Genomic DNA, 27,906 nt, shown 5'->3' on the forward strand with positions numbered 1-27,906 from the left:
TACATGTACATATAGTTATTTTGCTGCAAAAAAAGAATCACACTTCGAAATAGTGTACAATTTATCTGTGAAGGAATCAAAAATGTAGGCGGACAAATATAGAGGGATTGGGGATTCTATATGGTGGTTCACCCTCATTTCCCTGAGTTCTTTCGCTGGATGTAGCTGGTTCAATTCATTACTGTTCTATTGGCGCTGATTTGTTTCATCTCATTGTTGAAGAGGGCTACGTCCATCAGAATTGATCATTATATAGCGTTGTTGTTGAAGTATATAATGATCTCCTGGTGCTGCTCACTGCACTCAAAAAACTGATGACATTTTTCAGGATAATTATTTATTAGGAATAAAAAAAATAATAAAATAATTAGCTTTTATTGCTAACATGGAATTTTTGTGTTTAAATAAATTTAATCATTGAAAGAAATTTTACTGTCATACTTTATTCATTTTGCTTTTAATATTTGTTCTCTAGGTTGAGTACAAATTTAAGTATCTTCAAGCTCCATTAGATTTCAGAAGGAAAGAAGACATTAATAGCACAATTTATGGTCCACTGACTGCACTCAATGTAAGTATAATTTTTCTATTACCCTAGCTACATTGGTATGAACATGCAACTTTTAAAATACCTTATTATGTCATAATTGCAAGGACTTTAGAAACCATTTAACCAAAGGTTCTTAACCTAGGGGCCTTTAAAGAATGAAGGGAGGGAGGGACAGAGACAGAGAAAAAGTGAGAGAGGGAGAGAGAAGGCAAGAAGGTATCAGTGGTATTTATTATAATCAAGATTTTAAAAAATTAAATGATAGTCCTGTTAAAGTCAAAGGGGTAAGTTTAAAGCCTGTAGGAACAGGCAGCTATGGATCATGTTTAAAAAGGAAGATAAATTTACTTAAAAATTTGTTTCAACTACTTAGAAGGAGTCAGAAAGTATCTTAGCATTATCAAGATGTGGTCTAATTTGACATATTTTCTGCCACTAACATTTACTGAAAATAAATCATAAATTTTAAAAAAATGTTCATGTTCATTTTGTATGCTACAAACAAAGGGAAAGAGCACTAGAAGCTAGATCTATCACCTCTCTAATATGAACAGCATGCTTTATCATTGGTCTTCTGTAATCATGAATCATCATTATATTGGATGGGAGGAAAAAAAAGCATTTATTAATGCTTGGCATTAATGCTAGGCATTGGACCAAGCATTTTAAAAATATCTCATTTGAGCCTCATAACAATCCTGTAAGATAGGTGTTATTATTATCCCCATTTTCCAGTTAAAGACAACACATCAGACAGGTAAATTGATTTGCCCAGTATCCTACAGCAAGTAAGTGTCTAAGGTTGGATTGTAATTGAGATCATCCCAACTTGAGAGTCAGGGCTCTACTCACTGCACCCAACTACACAATTGATGATAATTTCAAAGGTGTTTTTATCTTGTTATATCAATTATTCCCCTAATTTTATTCCCCTAATTCTGCTCATTTCACTCTTCATGTGTATAAAAGTCCTCAAAATCCTTTGCTTTTATAATGTCGATGTTTAATATAAATTGTACTTCTGGTTCTGCTTAATTCACTCTGGATCAGTTCATATGTCTTTCCATGTCTTTTTGAAATCTTCTGTTTCTTCTTTTTGTATTGCAGTTATACTCCATCACATTCATAAACAATTTATTCATTCATATCATATGATGGACATACTTTAAAGTTTTGATTTTGAACTACCACAAAAAAAGTTGTTATAAATATTTTTGCACATACCAATCTTTTCCTCCTTTTTTGACTTCATTTGGGTATAAGCTTAATAGTGGTATAGTTAGGTCAAAGGACACACACTATATAACAGCTTTTTTTTGTATAATTATAAATTGTTTCCACTGTGCTTTTTTGCTTTTATGAGCCCACTGACAATGCATCAATGCGTCTATTTCCCCACAGCCCTTCCAAGATTTATGATTTTCCTTTATTATCATTTTTACTGATAGGCAAAGGATGAAATCTCAGAACTATTTTAATTTGTCAATTTTTCTAATTGGTGATGTAGAGCATTGTTTTACATCATTATAAATGGTTGGAATCTTTTTTTTTTCTTCAAGAACTGCCATTGAGAAATAACTGTTTCCTAAAATCTTGAATAAGATCCTTGAAAATGAGAACTTTCTTGGAAAAATTTGCTCAAAATATTTTCATACTTATTTTTCTTTTTTTTAAATTTTAATAGATTTGTTTACATAAATTTTACATAATCCATTTTATTTTCTGTGATCCTTTGCAATCTTTTTTTGTATATGAAAATTTCTCCTATTCACAGATTTGATGTCTCTAATTTGTTTATAATGTGACAGTTATACCTGTCATATATTTATCTGAAGCTTGTAAGGTATGAAGTGCTCTAAATTTAACTTCTCCCTTACTTCCAGTCTTCTCAGCAGTTTTTCTTAACCATTGAGCCTAATTCCAGTAGCTGGGATTTGTGTTTATAAAATGACAGTGGATTATATACATTTCCTTCTCTATATTGTATGCTTAATCTACCTATTTTAACCAGTACTAAATAGCTTTGTATTGTAATTTGAGATATGGCATTGTAGGTTTCATTTGGTCTTTTCATTATTTCTCATGAGATTCTTGACTTTTTTTATCCATATGAATTTTCTTTATTATTTTTCTAGTCTTGTAAAACAATCATTTGGTAGTTTGGCATGTCATTGAATAAATAAATACATATATATACTCACACATATGTATGTATGACACATGAATTATATATATCACAACATATCATCATCACATTATATTTCTTTTTAGAACTTTAAGTATTATCATTCAGTACCTTTCTGCTCTGCTTCAATGAAACAATGAAACTAGCATGTCTAGTGTAGAAGGATGCAGTGGTACCAAGTGATACTAAGCCCAATCCTATTAAGAATTCAGCGTATTGTTGTCTGATTTTTTATTTTCCAAGATTATCATTCTAAAGAAATAATTTGGAAGATAATTTCATATATCTCATGCATATTTGATTTTAATGAATGGAAAACCAGCCTTATGTAACCAGTGGTTTACTCAGATGATATCTGATGATGTGTATCAGAAAAAAAAATATATATATATACACATATATTTATATACATAAAATAATATGAAGTTATCTTTGTTTTTAATATGACATGGTAAATAATCTACTCTAATCAATCATCAAATATATATGATTTTGGTCAAGTATATCTGGGCCATAGTGACAACTGGGTAGCACATTTACCTGGTCTCCAACTGATGCACAATGACAAAGGAAAAAAACACATTTGTAAGTACAGCACAGAAATCTCCTCTAGAAGCGTAAACACATCACTCTACTGTTATGAGCCAGAACTTGAAACAAGGTGCTAAGTCAGTGGAATTGATAGACAATGGTTGTTTAGCATGGTGCTCTAGTTCAATCCAAGTACTTAGTACTTACTACAGTTCCACAAGATTCACACTTATGATGAGAGAGGATATAATTTGGACAAACTCAGCCAGAATCAGAATTGGAAGGCAGAGACCATGGTGGTGGTCCTCCTGCCTCCTTCACAGAAACCAAGACACATTCAAAGGACCTCAAGAAGCTGGCAGAAGCAGAGAAGACAAAGGACTGGTGGCAGGAGTTTAAACTCTCGGAATCAAGGAGAGGGATAGGCCTCTAAGAAAGCTAACCCGGCCAAGGAAAGGAGACAAGAAAAGAGACAATACAAGTGATGCTGGTCATAGTAATCCTAGTTGAAGAGAATTTGAGAAAGAATGTGAGAGGCATAATGGAGTAACTAGGTGACACAGAACATAAAGCACTAGATCTGGAGTCAGGAAGACCTAACTGCAATTCTGGTCTCAAATACTTGTTAGCTGTGTGACCCTAGTAAGCTTACTTATCCTATGTTCGCCTCACCTTTCTCATCTGGAAAATGAGGATAACGATAGCATCTACCTCCCAGTGTCTATGTAAGGAAAAAATGAGGTAACAATTGTAAACTGCTTAGCATGTGGTAGTAGTAGTAGTAGTAGCAGCAGCAGCAGCAATATTGTTTTTGTAAGAGTAGTAGTAGTGATGGCCCTGTTTGAGATTTTCTTTGCAAAGATACTGGAATGGTTTGCTTTCCCAGTTAATTTTACTGATGAGAAAACTGAGGTTAAGTTAAATGACTCATCCAAGATCACACATCTAGTAAGAGTCTGAGGTCATATTTAAACTCAGGAAAGCTGAGTCTTTTTTATTTTTTTTAATTAATTTATTTATTTGCAAGGCAATTTGGGTTAACAATGAGATAATTTCAATCGGTATCTTTGGTCTCTTCTCCCTACAATGCAGTTTAGCATTCATGTGTCCAATTTATCATATCTATATAAATAATTCTTAGTACTATATATCTAGCCAGTCCTAAACTCTCTCCTGAGTAATAGTCCCACCTTTTCAACTTCCTACTAGCTGTTGCAAACTAAGTTTTCCAGAAGCATCTCAAATTCAACGTTGAATTTAATATGCATACTTTACTTACATGTATAAATCAACTTCAGTGTTAAGATATACACACATATATGTATATATAGATTTATGTGCAGATATGTGACATGATATATATGGAATATATACACATATGCACATGTGTACATATACATGAATGTAAAAAGTTTCTCAAAATTCTTCTTGGAACTTTAAGCTTTTGGGGATATGGAGATATTCTCTGTGTGTGTGTGTATGTGTGTGTTTGTATGTATACACATACACACAAGTACAAGTACAAGTGTGTATCAAGTACACACACACACACACACACACACACACACACACTGACACACTGTTCCAACAATATCACATTCAACAAAACTATTTAAGTACTTACTCTAAGATGACCTCCTTGAAGATAATAAGATAAAAAAAATGAAAGGATTCTTCCCCCTTAGAAAGCTTGTAATATTTTGGGAGATATCACTCTCAGATCCTTCCCACAGTTTACAACTTCTGCAGAGAAAGGAGAAAATTTAACAATCAGCAAGTATGCATCCAAGGTGGTATATTTATAAACTATTGAAATTGCTATTTTACTGCTGGATTTTATATATTGGATGCCATAGTTATAGAAAGTTAAGCTTTTTATATTGAAATTTTAATATATTTTAATTTTCTTACTTTTCCCATATACTTTATGCAGGCAATGGTAAAACATAATCGTAGAGAACTTCTTAACCACCCTGTTTGCAGAGAATATTTAGTCATGAAATGGTAAGAAATTAATTTTCTAAGCATAAGTTAATTCTTATTGACATTTCTAGACATCTCTGCTAAAATCTGATTTCTAAACAGTTGTTTCATCCAAGATAAATACTTCCTTTGTGTTATCAAATTTTGGAATCTAAACTGGACAAATTCTTATGTACTACTTTGTCACTCATGGGAGATTTTGATAGTCTTGCTTTGGCTGTCTGAAGTAAACCTACACATAGGGAAATATTAAGATCATCTAAGATAAAACAAACCTCTCTAATTCTAAGGACCTATAAGTAGATAATAAACTAGATTCCTCAGAGATGAACTTTTCTTTTATGTAGATCTTAAAACTTTCTACAACAAAGAAGAAAAATAAACACTTTCATTTAAATTATATAAATTATGTTTTATACATTTTGTTTTTTAGGATGGCTTATGGATTTAGAGCTCATATTATGAACCTAGGATTTTACTGCCTTGGCCTTATTCCTATGACAATTCTCATTTCTAATGTAAAGCCAGGTGTGGCTTTCAATTCAACAGGTATCATCAATATGACTGACAATGGATCAGAACCTTTAGACACTAAGGTATTATTTTAAATTTATTTCCATTCTGACTTAATTTTGATGGTATCTTTAAAATGAATTATTAGAAGATGGTCCATTTGATTTATTGAGCAAAGAGTCTTATCTAAGACTCTAAACAGAAGATTGATAATTGGATGAGAACTACACTTCTCATTGCACTCTATTAACTTCGTCCTAAACACTAGATTGCAGTTTATCTGTGTACGCCATCTAACCAATTCATCTCATTATCTATCTGCTCTCTCTCACTCCACTCTCACTTTCTACATCTTGCTCTGAGAATAGCAATCAAATCAATATTATCATTGAGCATAGGATATACATCTGGTCATTAGTTCCCCATATGTGTTATGTTTCCCTGCTAGAATATAGATACTTTGAGGATTGAAAATGCTTCTTCTTTTATGTCCCCAGTATTTAGTACAGTGTCTAGTACATAGTAAATGTTTAATAAATGCTTTTTCATTTATTAATAATAAAAAAGATGAACTACATTCAAAAGAGTACCAGACTGAAAAGCAAAAGAAACAAGCTTTAATATTAGAATTAGTTAATGTGGTCTTAGGCAAATCACTTAATCTCCCTGAGCCTCAGTTTCCTTCTCTTCAAAATAAAATAATAATACTTATAAAAACTATCTTTACATGTAATTGGAAAAAAAATACTATTAAGTTAAAAAAAATCCTGCTCCACATGATTATTAATGTATAAAGAATTTTATAAATGTGAGCATACTATATTAATATGAGTTGGTACTACTAGTAGTTAATCTGACACTGCAGTACATTAAGTACATGATCAGTCTGTAGAATGAATGAATGATTGGATAAAAATCATCTATTAAGTACTAAGTGTTCTCTTTCCAGAAGCAAATATAAAATTAAGACAGTCCCTGACAAAGGAGCTTTTGGAGGACGACAGTACCTAATGAACAAAAGTAGCCAGGGAAGGCCCATTGTCTGAGTAATCCCAAAAATAATGAACATAACAATTGAACATTCCAGAAATGGACCCTTTCCAGAGGCAATGGAGTGGTGATTTGATTACCTTTCTTGGAAACAAACAAACAAAGATGTAAGGACAGTTGAGTGCAGTGGCGGGGATGAAAACCAGAGTAAAGTTAGTCAGAGAAAAAAAAACCAGAGAGCCCAGCTCTTTCTCCTCTCAGGCATGACATCTGGTGATCTACTTTGGCAGGGGGAATAATAGTAGCATAGGATCTGAAACTGATTTGCTTATCTGTTTGTTATGGTTCTTACAATGTGTAGATGTATTATTTTTAGGTTTAATTATATTTTTCTATAATTCTCTGAATAAAGGAAATATAATTTTTCACTTCTATAAAATTCATATATTGTCTTCAGAGTGACTTCATGTGTTTTATTCAGAACTTAGTAATATAAAAAAGAACCAAATCAGAAATTAAAATTTACCAGGGAAATGTAAAAACATTAAATTATTAGTTCTTTTTACATTGACATTTCAACTTATCTTGTATACTTTTCTATTTCAGAATTCATATCTCATAAGAGTTTGTATGATTTTAGTTTTTCTGTCAAGCGTATTGGGATTTTGCAAAGAAATAATCCAAATCTTCCAACAGGTAATCAATTTTTATATCTTCATATTTGCAACTACCTCAAAATGAAGAACATTAATTGGCCTAATGGAAAGAATTATAGCAAATTTTATTTCAGTAGAGACAGTTGACACAACTGCCTTAATTAGAATGTAGAGTTTACACATCAAAATATTGCCAGAAAGAATGTTACTGGTAGTTCCTGTGTTGGGTAAGACACAAGAGATTCTGTGTGGGTTTTGATCTATTATGGATCTAAGCTTGTGTAAGAAGTCTGTCTTGTTTATTAATGCATCCTAAAAGTGATGTTTCTTGTATCTGTTTTGATTTTTTTGATTAATACTTTTGGTTGTGAATATTTTTATTTGAATCTTGAATTCTAAGCTTATTCAATCTATCAAGTAACAAATACAAATTGGTTATTTTCTCTATATAAAAGGCTTCATTGAACATTCTTTTTCTTCAAGTTTTGTCACTATATTCTTCTTGATATGAGCCAATTTTCTTAAATTCCAGTCAAATTGGTTCTGATTTCATGAAAGGTAGAAAGTAGTCATGATACAATTTTGAATGGTGACTTTGATAAAGTCAAAAAAAATTTTTTTTTGATGTACACAGTCTTGCAGCTAAACCAAAACAGAAATGCCTTCAGGTTTTCTGAGTCCTGTCATTCTTATCTCTCCATTCCTTCCCCTCCTCCCATTTCCTCAGTAGAGGATAACATCCAATGAATTTGAGGCTTTCCTCCAGATCATTATTATCTCTGGGCTACTTACTGTGTAGCTAGTCTATTTATTATTTCTTTTTCTCCCATCTTCATTTCTGGTCACTGCATCTGTATGTCCCAATTATTATTTTGATTTTTCCAAAATAGTTATGTTCCATGAGTTACACTCATATGTCATTATTGAGAAAATAATTTTGTTAAGACTTTTATAATGAGTAATCCAATTTAGTCATCTTGCACTCAATTCCTAGTCTCATTTAGTTACAAACTGTTGTGCCTTAACGGAGATATACTATAAAGGAGAAAGCTATAAAATCTCTGGCTTTATTTATCTATGTTACGACCACGTTAGCACCCTAAATACCTTAGAATCAGCTGGAGTCAGGATAAGCAAAAGTCCTTAGTCTTTATTCTTGGTCTTTAGACACAGGATTGAATAAGATGGAAGCAGAATCTCGGTGACCTCCTTCTCCCTCGCCTACTGCCAAAGAGTGATCCTAGCTAGTCTTACACCACCCCCTAGTCCCTCCTACAATCCTCTGCATACACCAATCATTGAGCCAGCACAGGATAGCAGGAAGGACCATTTTCCAAGCATATGCCCATAGAGTATTGTCTCATCGGTAGTTAGCCTCAAGTGCTCAGCAGTCCTGACCTCAGTGCATCAACTCAATAGTTTCAGCCCTCTACATATCTACAGACAAATGCCTGAAGAATCCATTGCAAAAAAGGTAGAAATCCTAAAATAAAGAGTCCAATTCAGCCACATTCTATTCAATTCAATAAGCATTTTTGTGATACAAGCCTATAATTTTAATAACATGATGAACATCCAGCAAAAAAAAAAAAAAACTCACATTATTCATACAGATTGGAAACTGTTCTAAGCATTTTATAGTCTTAGAGAGTTGTCTAAGGCTTTGAGAAAGTAACTTGCTAACAATTGTCATATTTGGCAACTTGACAAGATCATTTATTAAAAACTTACTATGCTCCAAACCCTGTACTAAGGATTGAAGTTAAAAGGACAAAAATGAAACTGCCCTGGCTTCAAGAAGCTTACATTCTTATAGTAGAGATGACAGTATTTAGAAATATATGCAAAATACACGCAAAATTAATAAAATGTAGTATTCTGAGAGAGGATATTAGTAAATGACAGGGCCCCGGGGAAAACAATGTAGAAAATTGCAATTGAATTGAGATTTGAAGGTAACCAAGGATTCTGACATTCGGAATTAAGGAGAGGGAGCATTCTAAACTCAGTGGCTAGACAGTGCAAACATGTGGACAAGAGATGGGATGTCCTAAATGAGAAACAGCAAGTCAATATGGCTGGATCATAAAGTTTTAAGGAAAATAATGTATAAATAAAGGTACTTGAATGTTAAGAAACTGGACTGTGAAAAGCTTTGAATGATAGGCATAGGTGTTTGATTCTAGATAAAATAAAGAACTCTACAGGTTATTGAGTAAGAGAGTGACATTTAGACTGTGAGCTCCTGGAGGACAGGCACTATATTTGTCTTTCTTTGAATCCTCAGCACTTTAGTACAATGCTAGACATGCAGAAAGTGCTTAATAAGTGAGTGTTGAAAGACAGAGACAAGATGATAGAGTAAAGGCAGGAACTTGCCTAACCTCTCCCTCAAACTGCTCCAAATTCCTTTAATTAATGACTTTAAACAAATATCAGAGCATCAGAACACCCCCCAAAAACCCAGCAGAACATTTTCCAGCTGAAGGCAACTTCAAAGCTCAGCAGAAAAGGTCTGTGACGGCAAGGTGGGAATTCAGGACAGCCCTGGACCTAGGCCCAGCCTGAATCAGCTGCAGTACTTGTGACTTTCAGTTCTCTCAGTCCAGAAACACCAAAGAGGACTTGGGAGGTCAGCAGAAAAGGTCTGTGGAACCAAAGTGGGAGCCCCAGTCCTGGCCAGCACACTAGATCTTACAGCTTACAGTGGGGTGGAAATACACCAACAATTCCAGGGCAGAAGAGTGCTTGTGGTCAGATGCCTAGAAGGATTTCTTAAAACAGCTGCACAAAACCCCCAAAATTTGGGACAGTGTACTCTCCACCCTGGAAACAGAGCCCTACTTTAACAAAGAATTAAAAGCAGAGTAATAGGCTAGGGAAATGAGCAGGGAAAAAAAAGTTTCTGGCCATTGAAAGTTTTTATGATGATAAGAAAGATCAAAACAGACACTTAGAAGATGATAACAAAGTCAAAGCTCCTATAGTCAAAGCCTCCAAGGAAAATAAGAATTGGGCTTAGGTCATGGAACAGCGCAAAAGGGAATTTGAAAATCAAGTAAGAAAGACAGAGGAAAAATTAGGGACAGAATTGAGAGAGATGCAAAAGGAAATACAAAAAGCTAATGAAGAGAAGAATGCCTTAAAAAGCAAAATTGACCAATTGGAAAAGGAGGTACTAAAGCTTGCTGAGGAAAATAATTTATTAAAAAATATAATTGATCAAATGGAAGCTAATGACTTTATAAGAAATCAAGATACAATAAAGTAAAACCAAAAAAAATTTTTTAAATAAAAAAAATTTGAACTATTTCATTGCAAAACAGCTTACCTATAAAATAGCTCTAGAAGAGATAATTTTAAAATTATTGGTCTGCCTGAAAGTTATGATTAAAAAAATGAGTCTGGACATCATCTTTCAAAAAATTATCAAGGAAAATTGTCCTGATATTCTAGAACCAGAAGGTAAAATAGAAATGGAAAGAATCCACCAATCACCTCCTGAAAAAATCCCAAAACAAAAATTTCCAGTAATATTATAGCCAAATTCTAGAATCCTAGGTCAAGAAGTAAATATCACAAACATCCAGAAAGAAACAATTCAAGTATAATGGAGCCACAAGGCAACATAAAAGAAGATTTACCAGCTTCTACATTAAAAGACTGCAATACTATATTCCAGAGAACAATGGAGTTAAGATTGCAACCAAGAATCCCAGTACAACTAAGTATAGTCCTTAAGAAGAAAAGATGCTCATTCAGTGAAATAGAGGATTTTCAAGTATTCATGATGAAAAGACCAGAGCTGAATGGAAAATTTGATTTTCAAATACAGGACTTTAGAGAAGCATAAGAGGGTAATTAGGAAAGTGATATCATAAGGGACTTAATAAAGTCCTTTATCTCATTATTATGGCAGTTAGTAGTGCATATATAGACAAAGGGTATGGGTATAAGTTAGATATGAAGGGATAATATCTTTTTTTTAATGATGAAATTAAGGGGTGAGAGAGGAATGTACTGGGAGAAAGGGAAAGGGAGAAGTGGAATGGTGCAAATTATCTGCCATAAAAAAGAGGCAAGAAAATGCTTTTACAATGGAGAGGGTGAATGAGTGAACCTTATTCTTGTCAAAACTAGCTCAAATAGGAAATAGCTTACATTCTCAATAAGGGTATAGAAATCTATTTTACCCTGCAAGAAAATAGGAGGGGAATGCAATATGGAAAGTAGGGGAGAGTGATAAAAGAGAGGGCATAATGGGGGAGGGAATGGTCAGTAGCAAAACACTTTTGAGAGTTTGAGAGAGGAGGGAAATACAATTAACAGTAGTAATTGTAAAAACAATTTTCAAAACAAGTTTCTCTAATGGAATATTATTGTTCTCTGGGAAATTATGAGCAGAATGCTTTCAAGGAAGAAAATTCAAATAATGAAATACAAAGTACATTCAGAGGAAAGTACTAACAATTGAAAGAAATAAGAAAGACCATGATAGTCCCTGGAAGGGGCTAGTTTGTTTGAAAGCAACAGAACAGGTAATTTGGGGTATTTAGGTAGCATTGTATATTAAAGAGATATATTTGAGAAAATCTTCCTATTAGAGGAGATAAACATGGTTAAAAGTGTTTCAGTGAAGATCAGCAAAGAGTAAGATAGAAGTCATATTGTCACATGAACAGATAATCACTTGGACCAAAGGGGGAAATAGATGACAGATCAGGAAACAGATCACAGTTCTGACCCAAAGGCATGATGCAGTCACAGGACTGTCAATTGTCTTCACATCAGTTAGAGCTCAAAAACACTTTATTATACTTTATTGACTTACCTTAATGATAATTAAATTCTTCAGGAGTGGAGGCATTCATGAAAGGAAGTTACCATTCAAATCTGAATCTTTAGTAGAGAAGAAGAAAACCTGGCATAATGTGACATGCAGTCTAGATTTTAAAAGAAAAAATGTCAAAGAATGTTTGGTTAGGATACCATGGCCTAAACCTTGAGAATAAGATACCAATCCTAAATGTTAAGTAAGTCCCTTTGAGAAGGTTAAGTGAGGCTTTAAAAAATCTGCTCAGACACCCAGAAATCTACTTCTTGCCTGAACATGTTTATATTAAATACATGTATTCTATCAAATTTTAGTTCACATTATAATCCCCCTTGGGGGCTTTCTGAGCTGAATATACCTTTCGGGAAGACTTGTACAATTCTTCAACCATTATGAGCTGGATAATGTATAATGAACTTTCATAGTACTTCCAACCAGAACTGAAAACATAGGTCTGCTCTGGATGACATGGATCCATAGAAAGAGTCCTAGTAGTCTAGTTCTGTAGGAGGGACTTCCTCAATAGCTTCCCTTTTCCTATCTACCTAGCTAACCATTACTAACTTGGGGACTTTGAAGAAGTCAGCCTTTGTGTGTTTAATTTTCCTTGTGTGGTGAATAGAAAATATTGCACTGGATAATATCTGGTGAATCAGCTTTAAACTCTATGATCTTACAAATCCTGAAAAATATTGGTATAAATTACTCCAGGGAGAGGAAAGATTCTGTCATTCTCCAAGATAGTCATTAATTTTATTTCATGTTCATATATAATAGAAATCTTCTCTTTCTTTTAAATCCTAGAAAATAAATTACTTTTTGGATCACTCCAATCTCATAGAATGGACAATCTACACAACTAGCATCGTTTTTGTGTCACCTTTATTTATCAGCATACCAGCTTACCTCCAGTGGCAGTGTGGAGCAATTTCTGTTTTCTGTTTCTGGATGAATTTTTTGTTGTATTTGCAGAGGTAAAGCTGATTGTATTTGGTTTCTACCTTCTCTTAAAAAACCCCAATAAAATGCATTTGATTTTTGAATTTAGTGACATTTAATTTTCATATAATTTTAAAGGCATCAAACTTTACATATGCTATTTATAAATATCTATCATCAGATATACTATTATATATCTGATACATGTATATTTGTGTGTATATAATTGTGTACACACACATACTTTTGATAAATAATAATATGCTTCTCCAAGGTAACTCCTGTATTCATTTTAGAATACAAGCTAATTCCCTTTAACAATTCTTTGAGAACTTTTGGAAATAAAATATATCAACCTATTTTCTTTATAGTACAATAATAGTACTCATTTTTTCAGTTCAGGAATCAAACTAAATCAATATTTAACAGAAAGATAGGTAAGCCTATCCATGTTTTGCTAAAATTAATGAGCTTATCATTTCTATTCCATCATGATCATATACATAGGCATCCTCCCTCTTTCCCAATTTCCAGTTCATTGCCACAACAAAGAGAGTTGCTATAGATATTTCTGGATACACAGATTTTTTTTTCCTAATTATTTTGGAAAATAGAACACATAATAGTATTGCTTGGAGTGGAGGCATAGACAGTTCTCCAAAATGGTTGAATCAGTTCACAATTCCATTAATTATTATTTTTTTATACTCCTTTCAACATTTGTTGCTTTTCCTTTTAATCATTTTAGCTGATCTGATAGGTGTATCTTAAAGTTGTTTTAATTTGCATTTCTTTAATCAATAGCTATTTAGAGCATTTTTATATGATTATCTGTAGTTTTGATCTTGTCATCTAACAACTTCCAATTCATATTTCTTGGCCACTTATCAAAATGTTAAATGACCCATTCTTGTAGATTTTATAGTTCTTTATATATTTGACATATGAGCCCTTTATCTGAGAAATTGACAATGAAAATCCCTCTCCCCCAATTTTCTGCTTTTATTCTGATCTTGGCTACATTTCTTTTACCAAATCTCTTTAATTTAATGTAATTTAAATTGTCCATTTTATACCTCACTCTGCTCTCTATCTCATATTTATTCTCCTAATCATAAGTCTGCAATATAATTTGTTGCATTTTCTTTAATTTGTTTTGTAATCTCTCTCTTCATATCTAAGTCATATATCTATTTTGACTTTAACTTGGCAAATGATGAGAGCTGTTCCATGTCCAATTTCTGCCATACTATTTTCTAGTTTTCTCAACTATATAAATTTTACCAAATAATGAAATCTTATCTCAAAATCTTAAATCTTTATTAATTCAATGTTTTTTACAATCAATTTTATTACTCCTATCTTCAATATTTAGGATTTCCAATTTACTGTTTAATTGGGAGTTTTTAGTTTGTTCCTTTTCTAATTTTTAAAAATTGCATACCCAACTCATTGGTCTGTTTTTTTTTTTTATTTTATTGATGTAACCATTTAGAAATATAAATTTCCTTCTGATTACTACTTTTGTTAAATCTGATAGCTGTTAAAATGTTGTTCTGTTATTGGCATTTTCTTTAATGAAATTGATTGCATCTATAATTTATCCTTTAAAGCATGAATTTTTAAAGATTAGATTGTTTGATCTTCAATTAGTATTTAACTTATGTTTTTGTGGTTCCCTTTTAAATATACTTTTATTGCATTATAAACTGAAAAGGATATTTTAATATTTCTGTTTTCTGCTTTCAAGTATAAAATTTTTGTGTCTTGATATACAACTAGTAAAGATATCATGAACTGCTTGAGAAAAAGTGTATTCTTTTCTATTTTTATTCAGATTCTTACCTAACCTACCCAATTTATCTAAAATTCTATTTACTTTTTTGACTTCTTTCTTATTTATTTTTGATTAGATTTATCTAGTTCTGAAAGTGGAAGATTTAAGTCCCCCACCATCATAGTACTACTATTTCCATCTGTAATTCATTTAACTTTTCAATCTGGTAATCTAATACTGCACTTCATCCTTCTGAACTCTGATACCCAGCTTGAGGTTTGACAAGTTGCAAAGATGAACTGATCTGGATAAAAAACAGATGAAGTAAAGAGCACAAGTGTAGTGCATATTCTATGCCAAGTACTGTGCAGAGATCAAAGTAACCAACAGAGCAAAATATATTATTACGAATAAAATATTTAAAACTTTTTTTGTTTCTTCTTATGCTTTTTCCTAGATTTGAAAATTATGGGATCTATGTTGTAATGTTGTTAGAAATTACTAAAACCTTGCTGAAGACTACTTTTGTATTTTTCTTCCTAATTTTGGCTTTTGGACTTGGCTTCCATGTTCTCCTGGGTTTCCAAGTAAGATATCCACCATGATTGCTAACATTCTAAATAATGAAAATAAGTGTGTATCTGCCTATTCATGCATCATCTACTCATCTTTGATATTCATTTTAGCTCCCTTTTATCAATGAATTATCATTTAATATGTATGAATTGAAGAAATTTAATCAAAATTTCTGATTTTCCAAATAAGAGCTCACCATTTATGATTCTGGGTTTTGTTTGTGCTCCTTTGTTGTATTTCTATTGCTGCATGCCATCATTTCTTTTATATGTATCCTTTCTTCATGATTTGCTTTGTGGGCAGGTTGAACTTGTATATTGTTTGTAAACTTTTTTTATTACCTTCTTTTTTATTTTTTTATCTTTAGAGTACATTCAAGACCCCAGTGCTCTCTATAATGCAGACCTTTAGCATGATGCTGGGAGACATTAATTACCATGAGTCATTCCTTGAGCCACTTCTTGAAGATCGTTTACCATATCCCCTTCTATCATTTTTATTCCTTGTCATCTTCACCCTATACATTCCAATTGTTCTGATGAATTTACTTGTAAGTAATATTTATTCATTCAATATGTATTCACAAAGTTCTTTTGCTATTGAAGACTTGTGATTAATATGGTTGAATGTATTGTTTTTTATGATCTTATTCCTTCCTCCATGATTCACTCACTCTAATAGTCCTATGATTGAGAATCTCCCTCCCCCAAATATTTCACTATATGTTTTAATCCCTGACCTCTGATTGATTCTAAAACACAGAGTGAAAGAGTTGTTCTAGTGAGAAATGTCTACATAGGATTTTGTAGTATTTATTAGTATTTCAATCAAAATCATGACCAATCAATGCCTTTGTTCTGTTATCTTTTCTTAGTTAAGAATGATATTCTATTGGATATCAAAATGAAAATATTTTATGAATATTTATCCAATATGCTACTTTTATTCTTGTTTCTTTCCTCAGAAGCAGGTAGGTGAGGCAATAGATATCATGTAATTCTTGGAATCTGAAAGATGTGTTCAAATTCAGGTTCAGGTATTTACTAGCTATGTGACACTGAGAATGTCATTTAATCCATGTCTGCCTGAATTTCTTCAATAATTCCAGGATTATTATGAATATCAAATGAGATAATATTTATAAAGTACTCAGCACATTGCCTAGAATACAGTAAGTATAGTAAATAATTGTTCCCTTCCCTCCTTAAATTTGGTGGATTCTGAAGTCTGAATAGACAAACTTCTTAGTATTAAATTTGAATTTTGAAGAATTAAGTTAGTAACTTCTTCTTACTCCATTCTTTATAAAGATATAAGCTTTAAATGGTTTATCCCAGTGCCTAACCCATCTCCCTAAAACTGCTTCTTTTTATTGATTCACCCATGACAATGATTCTTTACAGTATCAATTTAATGATTTTATCCTCTACACATTTTCCCATGTCAATGCTGTCTAATTTTTATTGTTAATTCTGAGAATAGTAATTCTGAAGCTATTTTGGAATTGAAATACCCCATCACTCTTTTGATGTTATAAAATGGTCTCCTCATGATGCTATGTGGCATTCATTTATTTTTGAAATGAAGTCCTATTGTGATGGTCCATTGCAGTGTAAAAATGATACTGGCATCTTGAAGATGCCAATTTAGTGTAGATTTTGCCTGACAGTGGACATATGAGTCCCAAATAATAGACTGTGTCTATAATCAGAGGATTAGACTATCTATATTTAGTATATTCTAAATGTTGTTTGTTGCTAATAGTCTTAATAAAACAGAATCTATAATTTTATATATTTTAGCTCAGAAAGAGATATGTGCATTTTTAACTAAACCGCTAGAATGTTAATGGTAATGAGATATTATTAACCAATTAACCTTATACATTTAATAATAATTTGGTAATATATTACAGATTGGTTTGGCAGTTGGTGACATTGCTGAGGTACAGAAGAATGCCTCTTTGAAAAGGATTGCCATGCAGGTAAACAGATGTGTATAAAAGTATGGGGACTACTCCTAGAACTATTATTTAAGTATGTGAACTAACTGATTTGCTGGAAAGTTATTATTGAGCAGTTATTTAACAAATATTTTCTAAATAATTAACTTGTTTATCCCTAAGAACTTCTCTGACTACTTTTCATATTGTCTAGTCTGTTTGCTATAGACAAAATAAAACTAGGAGGAATGTTTTCATTGGTGAGATCGCCTACCATTTTTTCTCTTCTTAATATATGGTCACCCTGCCAATGATTGAATCCAGGAATCTATATTACATTGAGTAGGTGGATCCTCTTTCTACTCAGCGTTTATTATATTTATTGTGGAGCAAGAAAATAAAACAAAACAAAACAAACTAGTGGACACTAGGAGCTTTAGGCTGTATTGTGAATATGAATTTTATCTCTTTGTCCTGAGGTTTTGAACTTGTTAACTTGTTATCTCAGTAAAGAGGACAGAGGAAAGTAAGAGGGGAACACAGAGACAGAGTCAGAATTTCATAATTTTGTTAGCCTGGCTGATTTGGAGATAAGAACATTCTTTTAGCAATGAATTTTTAAAAGTTTCATATATATTCTTACATGGATAACATTGGTTAATATAATTGGATATGGTTTTGCATAAGACTAATGTTTTTTCAAAGTTACCTTTCTCATGTTACAAAAACTGGTGGCTTAACAAAAATGTTTAATTCCATGAAATAGTTTTCTCCTATGAGCTAAAATAATATAGTCTAGATATGTTGCTTTGTGATTATCTAAATTCACATAGGATGGAATTTAGAAAGCCTAGTGGGACAATTAGTTTAGTATGTCAAATATTCATTTCTTTTCAACAAGCAGCTATCTCGCACTTACAATGTGTCATGTGCTAGTAGGATCTAGAAACACAAAAAATACAAAAAAAATATAGCCCCTTCTCCTAAGAAGACATCCTTCCTTTGGAAGCTATTAGATTTCCATCAATCCAAGAGTGTTTTGCCAGTCAGCTAAAATGCTGCAGTTCTATTTTGTGAATTCAAGAAGGATTTTTATTCTTTATATTCTGGTGTGCTAGAAGAAGGGTTGATTTTCTTTTTTGAATTATTAGGAGTCTGATTTTTAATTTTGCCCACTCAGAGGGCTATATAATGTTCTCACAAAGAGGTAGGTTGGATTTTCAGAGTTGCAGTGGGTGGAATGAATTTTTCCCTCAAAAATGAGTTTTAAGTCTGTCAGAAAATTGGATAATTATCATTTGTATCTACAGAGTTCCACACCATAAATAATGTGGTCTGACAAGTTCTGAGATCTGTTATGGGAGCAACTGGCTAGTAACTGATGGGGATCTAATTTTGACCAGCAGAATAGATCCCTTCATGTGAGAGGATGATAATGATACAAGAAGACTGAGAAGCAGCTGTGTTCTCTGATCTCTCTCCTCTTCTCTCTTGCCTCCAACTTATTTCATTCCCAATTCACAAGCAACATCTGCATCAGTAAAGCTTGTTTGCAACTTCTTCAAGTATGTTATGATTCACTGTTGTGGGGGCTTTTGGAGAGTCATCCTGTTCCTTAGACGTGGTCTATAACATACAGGCTACGTGGCATATCTCAGAGAGAACAGTGCCTCATTGCCCCTAACAGAGATCACTTAACTTTCTTGACTCTAATCATTCAGAATTTTATTTCCTGCTGTTCATTAATTTATTCAAAATATAGCTTCCAAGATCTGCTGTGGATATATAACAATATATTACATATTCTGAGGAGATAAAGAGATAAAAGACTTGGTCCTTGCAGGATCCTGAATTGTTTAAAAACTAGTTAATAATGCTGAGTATGGAGAACCATCAGGCTGTCTAAGGAGGGGTGAACTGATCTAAATTGGGAAAATGGAATAGTTTAAAATTTCTGTGCTGATCAGTATTAGGACTGGGGTTGTGAGCAGCCTCCCCACTTCCATTTGGAAGAGATAGTGAGATTCTATGTATCAAAAACATATGTGACAAAACCATAAACATGTTTACAATAAAATATATGTAGATGCATACACATATACATATATATGAATATATATGCATATGTAGATACTTTGTATGTGTTTCTCTCATATATATACATCTTAATATATGCATATACACAAAACAGACATACACATATACATATCTAAATAACCTGTCTCTATATATCTATATATCCATATATCTATATCTATATATTAAATTGCAAAAATCTATTTTAGGGGGGAGTTAAACGATAAAGAATATACTAAATGCCTTCTCTCATTAACTGTGAAGTACATGTGTCTCACATTATAGTAGATGTCATTAGAGAGACAAAAATATTATACTCTAAGGATCTTCAGTTTTCTTGAAATTTATTGGAGAGAAAAGACTAACACAGAGAACAAGTGAATGAACAATATATAATAAATGACGAATTTGGGAGATACTCTACTAAAGTAAGAGAAGGTTTTTTAGATGAAATGAGACTTGGACTAGACATTGAAGATTGAATAGAACTTAAAGTATAGAAAGAAACAAACATAGTTAGGGGTAATAAAATGAGCAAAAGCAGAAAAGTACAAGTTAATTTTATGTTTAATGACTAGTAAGACTACTTGGCTGAAGTAAAAAGTTCATTAATTTTTTCACGAATTCATGAATATCTAGTTGATTCTAGATTATGAGAGGTCTTGTATTACGAGGTTAAAATTTTACTTGCCATACAGTATTGCGAGTATTTGAGCTCTTGGGAAAGAAAATAACATAATGGAAATTTTATACAAGAAATGTTAATATCATAATGTTTTATAAAATCATGCTGATATATAGGAGGCTGGGAAGAGTCAGGGAAATCTCTAATATTATGTTTACAGTAATGTCAATTAGAAATAAAATGGGATCCTAGGCAATGATGACCTCTTGCCACTTTTTTGGTCTTTTCACACTTTACTACACACCACATACTGTCTAATGTAATAACTCTGGTCTTTTGCTATTTCTCTGCCAGGATACACCTTTCCTTAGCAAAATACCTTTTGTTGTTTCCACATTTGGAATGTTCTCTCTTTCTCCCTTCAATTCAATAGACAATTATTAAGCATCTATTACTTTTCAGGCATAGTACTAAGCCCTATGGATACAAATAAGAAAACAAAACAAAACAACAGTCCCTCAAGGAGCTTATAGTCTAATAGGAAAAAGACCACACACAAAAGGAAACTGAAAAAGAGAGGGGAAGGAGGGGAAGAAAGGAAAGAAAAAAAGAAGGTACATGGGAATGGACAACAACTAGAACTGCTGATGGACAGCTATGACAGTTTGAAGGAGGGAAGTTTTTGAGTTCCCTATAAAGCAAGTCTTTGGAAAGAATTGTGTTCCCTCCATTAAAGGGTTAGAGACATCTATGGGTTAATTGAAGAGGTGTAGAATATATAAAACTGAGTCTTTCTTCATGCTGATGAGATTTCAGATGATTAGAATTTTGGGGGGGAGGAGGAGGGGAGTGATGGGGAAAGTAAAGCAACAGATGGAGAATCAGCATGATTTGTATCTTTTTCTTCTCTTTCTTCAGCTCCAGCCCTGCCTTCTGCAGGAAGCCTTTCTCTGTGCAATTATCTTCCCCTTACACTATGTCTAGTAGATACATTTTTTTCAACATTATCTCTTTCATTAACGCTTGCCATATTTGATGGCAAAGACCTTGTTTCATTCTTGTTGTTTTGAAGCCTCATGGCACATGAGTCCAGTCAGTGCCTGGCACATAATATTTAACAATAGTTTGTTGACTGACTGAACAAAGATGGTAGTGGAATTGAAATAGACATTAAATCTGTGTGACATTGCAAAGGAATAATTGCTAGAAAACAGTTATTTGAACTGATTTGAGAGTTATATAGTAAAGAGTACTAGACTTAGAATTAAGAGGACTAGGCACAAATATTATTCCCTAGTAATGGCAAATTATCATGTATGACTCTGGGCAAATAAGTTATCTGGAAATCAGTTTTCTCATTATTAAATAGGAATATTTCCCTCCTCAGACTTATTGTGAGGAAGATGCTTTCTGAATTTTGTTCTGCATAACAAATAGATTTGACTTATTAATAAATAGAGAATAAAAAACAGCATCAGGAAGATTCTGAGTTCAAATCCTGCCTGAAACACTTATTGGCAGTATGACCCCAAATGGGAATAATTACAGTACCCTGGGCAGTTATGAGGTTCAATGAGTAGAAGATTAGACCCATAGTCAAAAGGGTGTAAGTTCAAATCTGGTCCCAGGCACTTATTAGCTATAGGATCCTGGGTAAATGATTTAACTCTATTTGCCTCAATTTTCTCAACTGTAAAATTATTTGAAGAAGGTAATGTCAAACCACTTTAGTATCTTTGCCAAGAAAACTCCAAATGGGTTCACAGAGAGTTGGACATGACTGAAACAATTCAACAAAAATGATAGCAACTACCTCACAGTATCATTGTGAGGATCAGATGAAACAATTATGTGCAGTAGTCTGATGTAAGAAACAAAATGTCTTACTAAGAACTCCACTGAGTCTGAAGAATTCAAGAACAAAAAGTTTTAGGTTTTTTTTTTTTTTGTTTGTTTTTTTTTTTATTCTTGCAAGAGTTGTATCTCTTGTAGGCATACCCTTGAAGTGCAAAAGCATATCAAAATGCAAGTCCCTTCCCTGATTCCCCATTGCCCAGGTATTACAGAGGTTATAGCCTCACTGGAGATCCTAATTCCCTAAGTGAGTTTTCACCCCTAATTACATCATTATATCTTCACCTCTGACAACAACTTCCATTCAAGTGAGTGTGGATCCTTAATTACATCTTCCCTTCCACTTGGAAGTGAGTCTCCACCTCTAATTACATTTTATAATGTGTTTCTTGTTCTAAGTCTCCACCCCTGATTACATCTTTTAATGTTTTTCTTATTCTAATTTATGGCTTCCCTTCATATGTTTTATTTCCTTGTTCCTTTTCAGCCTAAGCTTCAGATTCCATTTCTTAGGTTTCAATTTCATTTTTCTAATTTGTGTCTGATTTAAGTTTCCTTTCTCTAATTTAAGTTTCATAACTGTGGAAGCCTCATCTATTTCTCACATTTGTGAACCATAAAGTATAAATATTAGTGAATGTTATTAGAAACTCCTAGATGAGAAAACTCAAGTTTTTGTTGTTGTTGTTGTTGTTGTTTTGTTTTTTAATAATGTGCTGGCACAATCTTACCTGATTGGTTAAGTGACTTGCCCAGGTTCATGAAGTCAGTATATATCAAAGGGGTTTAATTCAGGTCTTCTTTATTGCCAAACTACCTCTCATATAATTAAAAAGAAAAAGGAGTAGTCAAGGATAGTTCCAATATTGTGTACGTGGGTGAATGATGTCATAATTGAGAAACTTATTAAGATTGTTTGGTAGGAAGATGGTCATTTGTCTTGTTGAATTTTGATGATGGAACATATAAGTGAGCAAGTCCTGTGGATTATTGCAGAGAGTGCACTAGAGAGCTGGTGAAGGTTACAAAACTACATAGAATAGAATAGCATAGTTTAAATACTTACAATATACAAAATAGTCTGTTAAGTGCTGAGGCTATATCAAAACAGTCTCTGTTCTTAGGGAGTTCATATTTTAATTGAAAGGCAACTCATAAGTGAGGGTTCTTGTGTTCTTTTAATTCATGGCAAATGGAAAAGCCAGATAGTAAGTAATTCAAGGGTGAGGGGAGAGTAATTGGACAGATGGCAAGATTCCATTGGCATTGATACCATATTTAAAACACTGAAAATAAATTAATTCTCCAAGGGAGGGGACATAGAAGAAAAAGAGACTGGCTTTTCCCTCCTTTGTTTATTCTCCCTTATTTATCCAACCTTTCACAATAAACTACATTAGTGGATGGGTAAATGATGGGTCTAGGGCTGGTACCAAACAGAACAGCAAGAGAAAAGAAAAGTGAAGGAAAACAGGGAAATAAGTTCTTAAGTGATTTTTTTAGTAATAATATAATAAATTCCAGTTAAGTTTTATTAAACTGTGTAAAAATTGTTTAATAATTATGCTAATGAGTATATTTTTGCTGTGTCTTTATATATAAGGTGAAACTTCATACCAATTTAGAGAAAAAACTGCCGTTTTGGTTCCTAAATAAAGTGGACCACGAATCGATCATTGTGTATCCTAATAGAAGGAAGAACTTTGGATTCATGGTAAATGCATGCAATCATAATACATTTATAGTGCTTGGCATTTATATAGTGTTATCTTTCAGGACTTCTTTTTTGGACTTTGAGACTAATCCAGTCTGTGGGAGGAAGTAATTATCTTTTTGTTGTTTTTGTTGTTGGGTGAGTGATGCATTAGGAGAGATGATTTAAATAAATCTAAAGGAGTCTTCCCAAACTTAGTTATCACTCTCTTCTATAAGATAGGACTGAATGTATTAATTTTCACAATATTCCTATAAAAATGAGCATTGTTGTTGAGTAGTTGAAGACATAAAAGCTTTAATTCATGGTCAAAGTGACTTTTTAAGCTAGCTCATTCATTCAGATATAAAGAACCTACTGTGTTAATATTTAAATTAATATCTTTTTAAAAGTTGAATTTCCATACATTTATTCATCAACAATAACACGTACAGCATCATATAGAGGAAAGTGTTATTTCTGAATAAATAGTGATCTGAAACTATAAGACCTGAGTTCCAATGCCAGCTTTGTTCCTAAAAGCTTATGATTTTAATCAAAGATCACTTAGTCTCTACCTTAATGCAAAAATGTAAAATATTAGATATTATATATAACATCCTTGTTAAAGTAAAAAATGTATTTGCAAGTAATAATTTTAGAACAATGTAGTTCCAATAATTTTCAGATTTGAAAACAAATTAAAAAAAAAACCAAAACAGCAACAAATATAACAAATACAGATAGGACCTTAATTAGTGAAGGTCTTGTTTAGTTTTCCCTATTGTTATTTCAGTCCATAGACACACATACTTATCTCATTTAATGTAGTAGTTCATAGAAGACTCAAAGAAAATTGACCAGGCGTACTCTATTCCTATACACACACACACACACACACACACACATACATATATATGGTGCATCCTATCATTTGATTATTGCCCCTCTTATTCTCAGTGTGCTTTCATGTTAATCTACTTTATAATGAAAATTCCTCAGCAACAAACACTCTGACAGTGATTTAAATCTGATTTAGAAAATGTGGCTATTCATTTATGGTACAATTTCATAAAAACAATTTACCAAAGACCCATGTAAATTTGTCATTTAATATCATTTTACTGAATAAAAGGAAGATAATTTTTAGAGAATTAATATCTAAGATGCTATTAATTTATATTACCTGAGATTAAAAAAAAAAACACTTTAATCAAATGACAGTTTAATTGCCACGTTTTATCTCACAGAACATGTTCCAGTACTGGTTTTGTGCTCGATATACAAAACCAGAAACACACTATGCTGATAACACTTTAGAAGTTGAAGTTTTGAAGCAGAAATACAGGTATTACTTTTGCTTTTTCTGTATCAGATAATTTCATTGATAATTGTGGATTTGTGTCAAGGAGACTTGTTTCATTGAATGATATTAGTAGTGGTTAAGTGGGAAGTAAAATGTACTTTTCTGGGTATTTGGTATCGATGTTTGAATCTCATCTATGCAAAAGCTTTCTGCATTTAAATATAAGAAATCAGTTCTGGAAATGTTTAGGAAAAATTGTTGTCTATGTAGACATTTTATTTAGGTGCTAATAGCACAATGATGTTATTTTCCAAAAAAACATGTTTTGAAGGACCTTATTAACATTATGTATCTCTTCATTGTAAAAGATCATGTGGATAGAGGCAAAGTGCAACAAATCTGTCTTCTGAGAACATTCAAATGATAAAATTGTTTCTTGAGAAAGAATCATTCACAGAGAAAGCACCAAACTTTCCGGCTTGCTCTATTAGATAGTAACATTAAGACAGAAAGCATTCTCTTTGAAAATTTCACTTTTGGGGGCAGCTAGATGATGCAATGGATAGAGCAGCAACCCTGAAATCAGAAGGACCTGAGTTCAAATCTAGTCTTGGACACTTAATACTTCCTGGCTGTGTGACCCCAGGCAAGCCACTTAAGCCCAATTGCCTCAGTTAAAAAAAAAAAAGAAAGAAAAAACAGAAAAGTTCACTTTTGTTTAGTGTATCTTTCCTAATTTATAAGTTAAACTCAGATGCCCCAGGTTATTATATATATTACCTTTCTCTCAGATTCCTTGCCTCTTGAAATTAAACATCTTAGGAAGAATAACTTGAAAATGAGTTTTTGGCTAATTTGAGAGGAGAGATAGAGTCCCAAGCCTTACGGTAGCTGAGTGATTATGATGAAAGAGAAAATGACTTAATAAATTGTATGTATCCCTTTAGGCTGAAGGATCTTGGTGTTCTCCTGGACAAACAACATGAGCTCATCAAACTCATCATTCAGAAAATGGAGATTATCTCTGAGGCTGAGGATGAAGATAGCAGTTTTTCATATCAACAAAGATTTAGAAACCAACAGTTAGAGAAAAATAGCAAGTGGCACACTGTGCTAAAAGCAATGAAAGCAAAAACAAATTGTCTTTAGTAACATCCTTATTCTTTCTCTTAGATTTGCTACTTTTATTAACTGGGTTCATTTGGGAGTTTTGTTCATTTTCTCATATCAGGTTTCCATTTGTGAAGGAGAGGAGGGAACAGGAAGAGAAAGTTTTGATTTTAAAGGCACAAGTAATTTAAATAGAATAAAATATCCTTAAAATTTATTTAAAATTAAACAACTCTCTTTGATCTCCCTGATGTTTCATTCATTGAAAATATGTATATATTTAAAAATATATCTCTGCTGATATCTTCAACTTGAAACATCTCTTTTATTATTTGAATAAAAAATAATTTTCTAGGCATTGTAGGGGAAAAAACCCTCAAATGATAAGGTTTTAGATAGATAAACAGACAGATATAAATATAAGGATATTATTTTAGAGCTCAAATGTCAAAAAGCATAACTCTGGAATACTTATCTTGAATAATAAGTTACTTCATAGATCATAATCATAAGAACTATATTGGTCCCAGAATTTTTTGTTATTCTTGTTTATTCTGTATCTTTTTAAGATACTGTCCCTGATTTTGGTTTCCTACCACCAATGCATTTGATGTCATCAAAGCTTATATGTCAATATAAAGTACTCTACTCTGCATGAAAAGAATAACCTCTCTACATGTAAATCTAACATGTGGCTCTGTATGTCCAGTTCTAGAAATTATCCTAATAAACTATCTCTAGAGTTCAAGTGTTCCTTGGTATTCAATCAATTTAAGATTTATAAAAAAAAAAAATTGCTCAGATATTTATTAGTGTGATTCTGAACAAATAATTTAACTTCTCGATGTCAGTATTTTTATCTAGAAAATGGAAGTGATAATAGTACTTAAGTTACAAGGCTGATATGATGATCAAATGAAACAAATATGTAAATATATATAGGCATCCGAGTGGCAGAGTGGATAAAGTTCGAGATCTGGAGTTAAAAAGACTCATATTCCCAAGTTCAAATATGACCTTATACACTTATTAGCTGTATGACCCTGGGAAAGTCACTTAATCCTGTTTGCCTCAGTTTCTTCATCTATAAAATGAGCTGGAGAAGAAAATGGCAAATCAGTTCAGTATTTTTGCCGAGAAAAACATAAATGATTCCATTTGAAGAGTCTAAAATGACTAGCACAACAAATATAAATATTAATTCTCTGAGGACAAATCACAAATAAAGTTAATAATCACTGTATTATCCCCAAAGTCTCTTTGGATCTAGTCCTCTGAATATGAGGTCTATTTCTGTTATGGGCCAGAACTTGAAACAAGGTACTAAGTCAGTGGAATTGATAGAGACAATACTTATCTAATTTAGCATGGTTCAGTATGATTGATCTAATCCTACAAGGAGATGTTATGGGCCAGAACTTGAAACAAGGTGCTAAGTGGAATGAGGAGACAATGGTTAAATCTAGTTTAGCACTGATTTAATCCTACAAAAATAATGGTTTCCTAGTGATATAATGATTGGTTTGTCCTCAGGGTACAGCATATAAGCAAGAAGCTCTCAGGGCCAGAGAGGATGAGCGTACCAGAAGCTCTCTGAGGCTAAGACAGATTCATTCCATCTTCCACCTTTGTTGTGGCTGGAGACTGAAATACAAATCCTTGGAAGTCAGGGAGATTCAGAAGCCAGAGGAGGCAGGTGGGAGCTCAAGCTCTCTGAACCAACGCCAGACTGGAAGGCTTCCAGAAAACTAGCTGAGCCCCAAGTG

The 27,906-nt window shown here is 32.7% G+C and overlaps 1 protein-coding gene across 1 annotated transcript in view; it reads left to right on the top strand.

Annotated features, from left to right (window-relative positions):
* The window catches only part of TRPA1 (transient receptor potential cation channel subfamily A member 1), a 78,926-nt gene extending 52,050 nt beyond the window's left edge, over positions 1–26,876 (top strand). The window contains exons 17-27 of the mRNA XM_031946268.1: positions 476–571; positions 5,200–5,270; positions 5,683–5,845; positions 7,359–7,448; positions 13,047–13,216; positions 15,416–15,545; positions 15,902–16,084; positions 17,450–17,518; positions 23,635–23,745; positions 24,975–25,072; positions 25,978–26,876. Of these exons, the coding sequence (XP_031802128.1) occupies positions 476–571; positions 5,200–5,270; positions 5,683–5,845; positions 7,359–7,448; positions 13,047–13,216; positions 15,416–15,545; positions 15,902–16,084; positions 17,450–17,518; positions 23,635–23,745; positions 24,975–25,072; positions 25,978–26,179 (1,383 nt within the window). The 3' untranslated portion in view covers positions 26,180–26,876. The remainder of the gene's footprint in view (positions 1–475; positions 572–5,199; positions 5,271–5,682; positions 5,846–7,358; positions 7,449–13,046; positions 13,217–15,415; positions 15,546–15,901; positions 16,085–17,449; positions 17,519–23,634; positions 23,746–24,974; positions 25,073–25,977) is intronic.
* Positions 26,877–27,906: the final 1,030 nt, after the last annotated feature.

The sequence above is a fragment of the Sarcophilus harrisii genome, chromosome 1, assembly GCF_902635505.1.
Source record: "Sarcophilus harrisii chromosome 1, mSarHar1.11, whole genome shotgun sequence".
NCBI classification, from domain to species: Eukaryota; Metazoa; Chordata; class Mammalia; order Dasyuromorphia; family Dasyuridae; genus Sarcophilus; species Sarcophilus harrisii.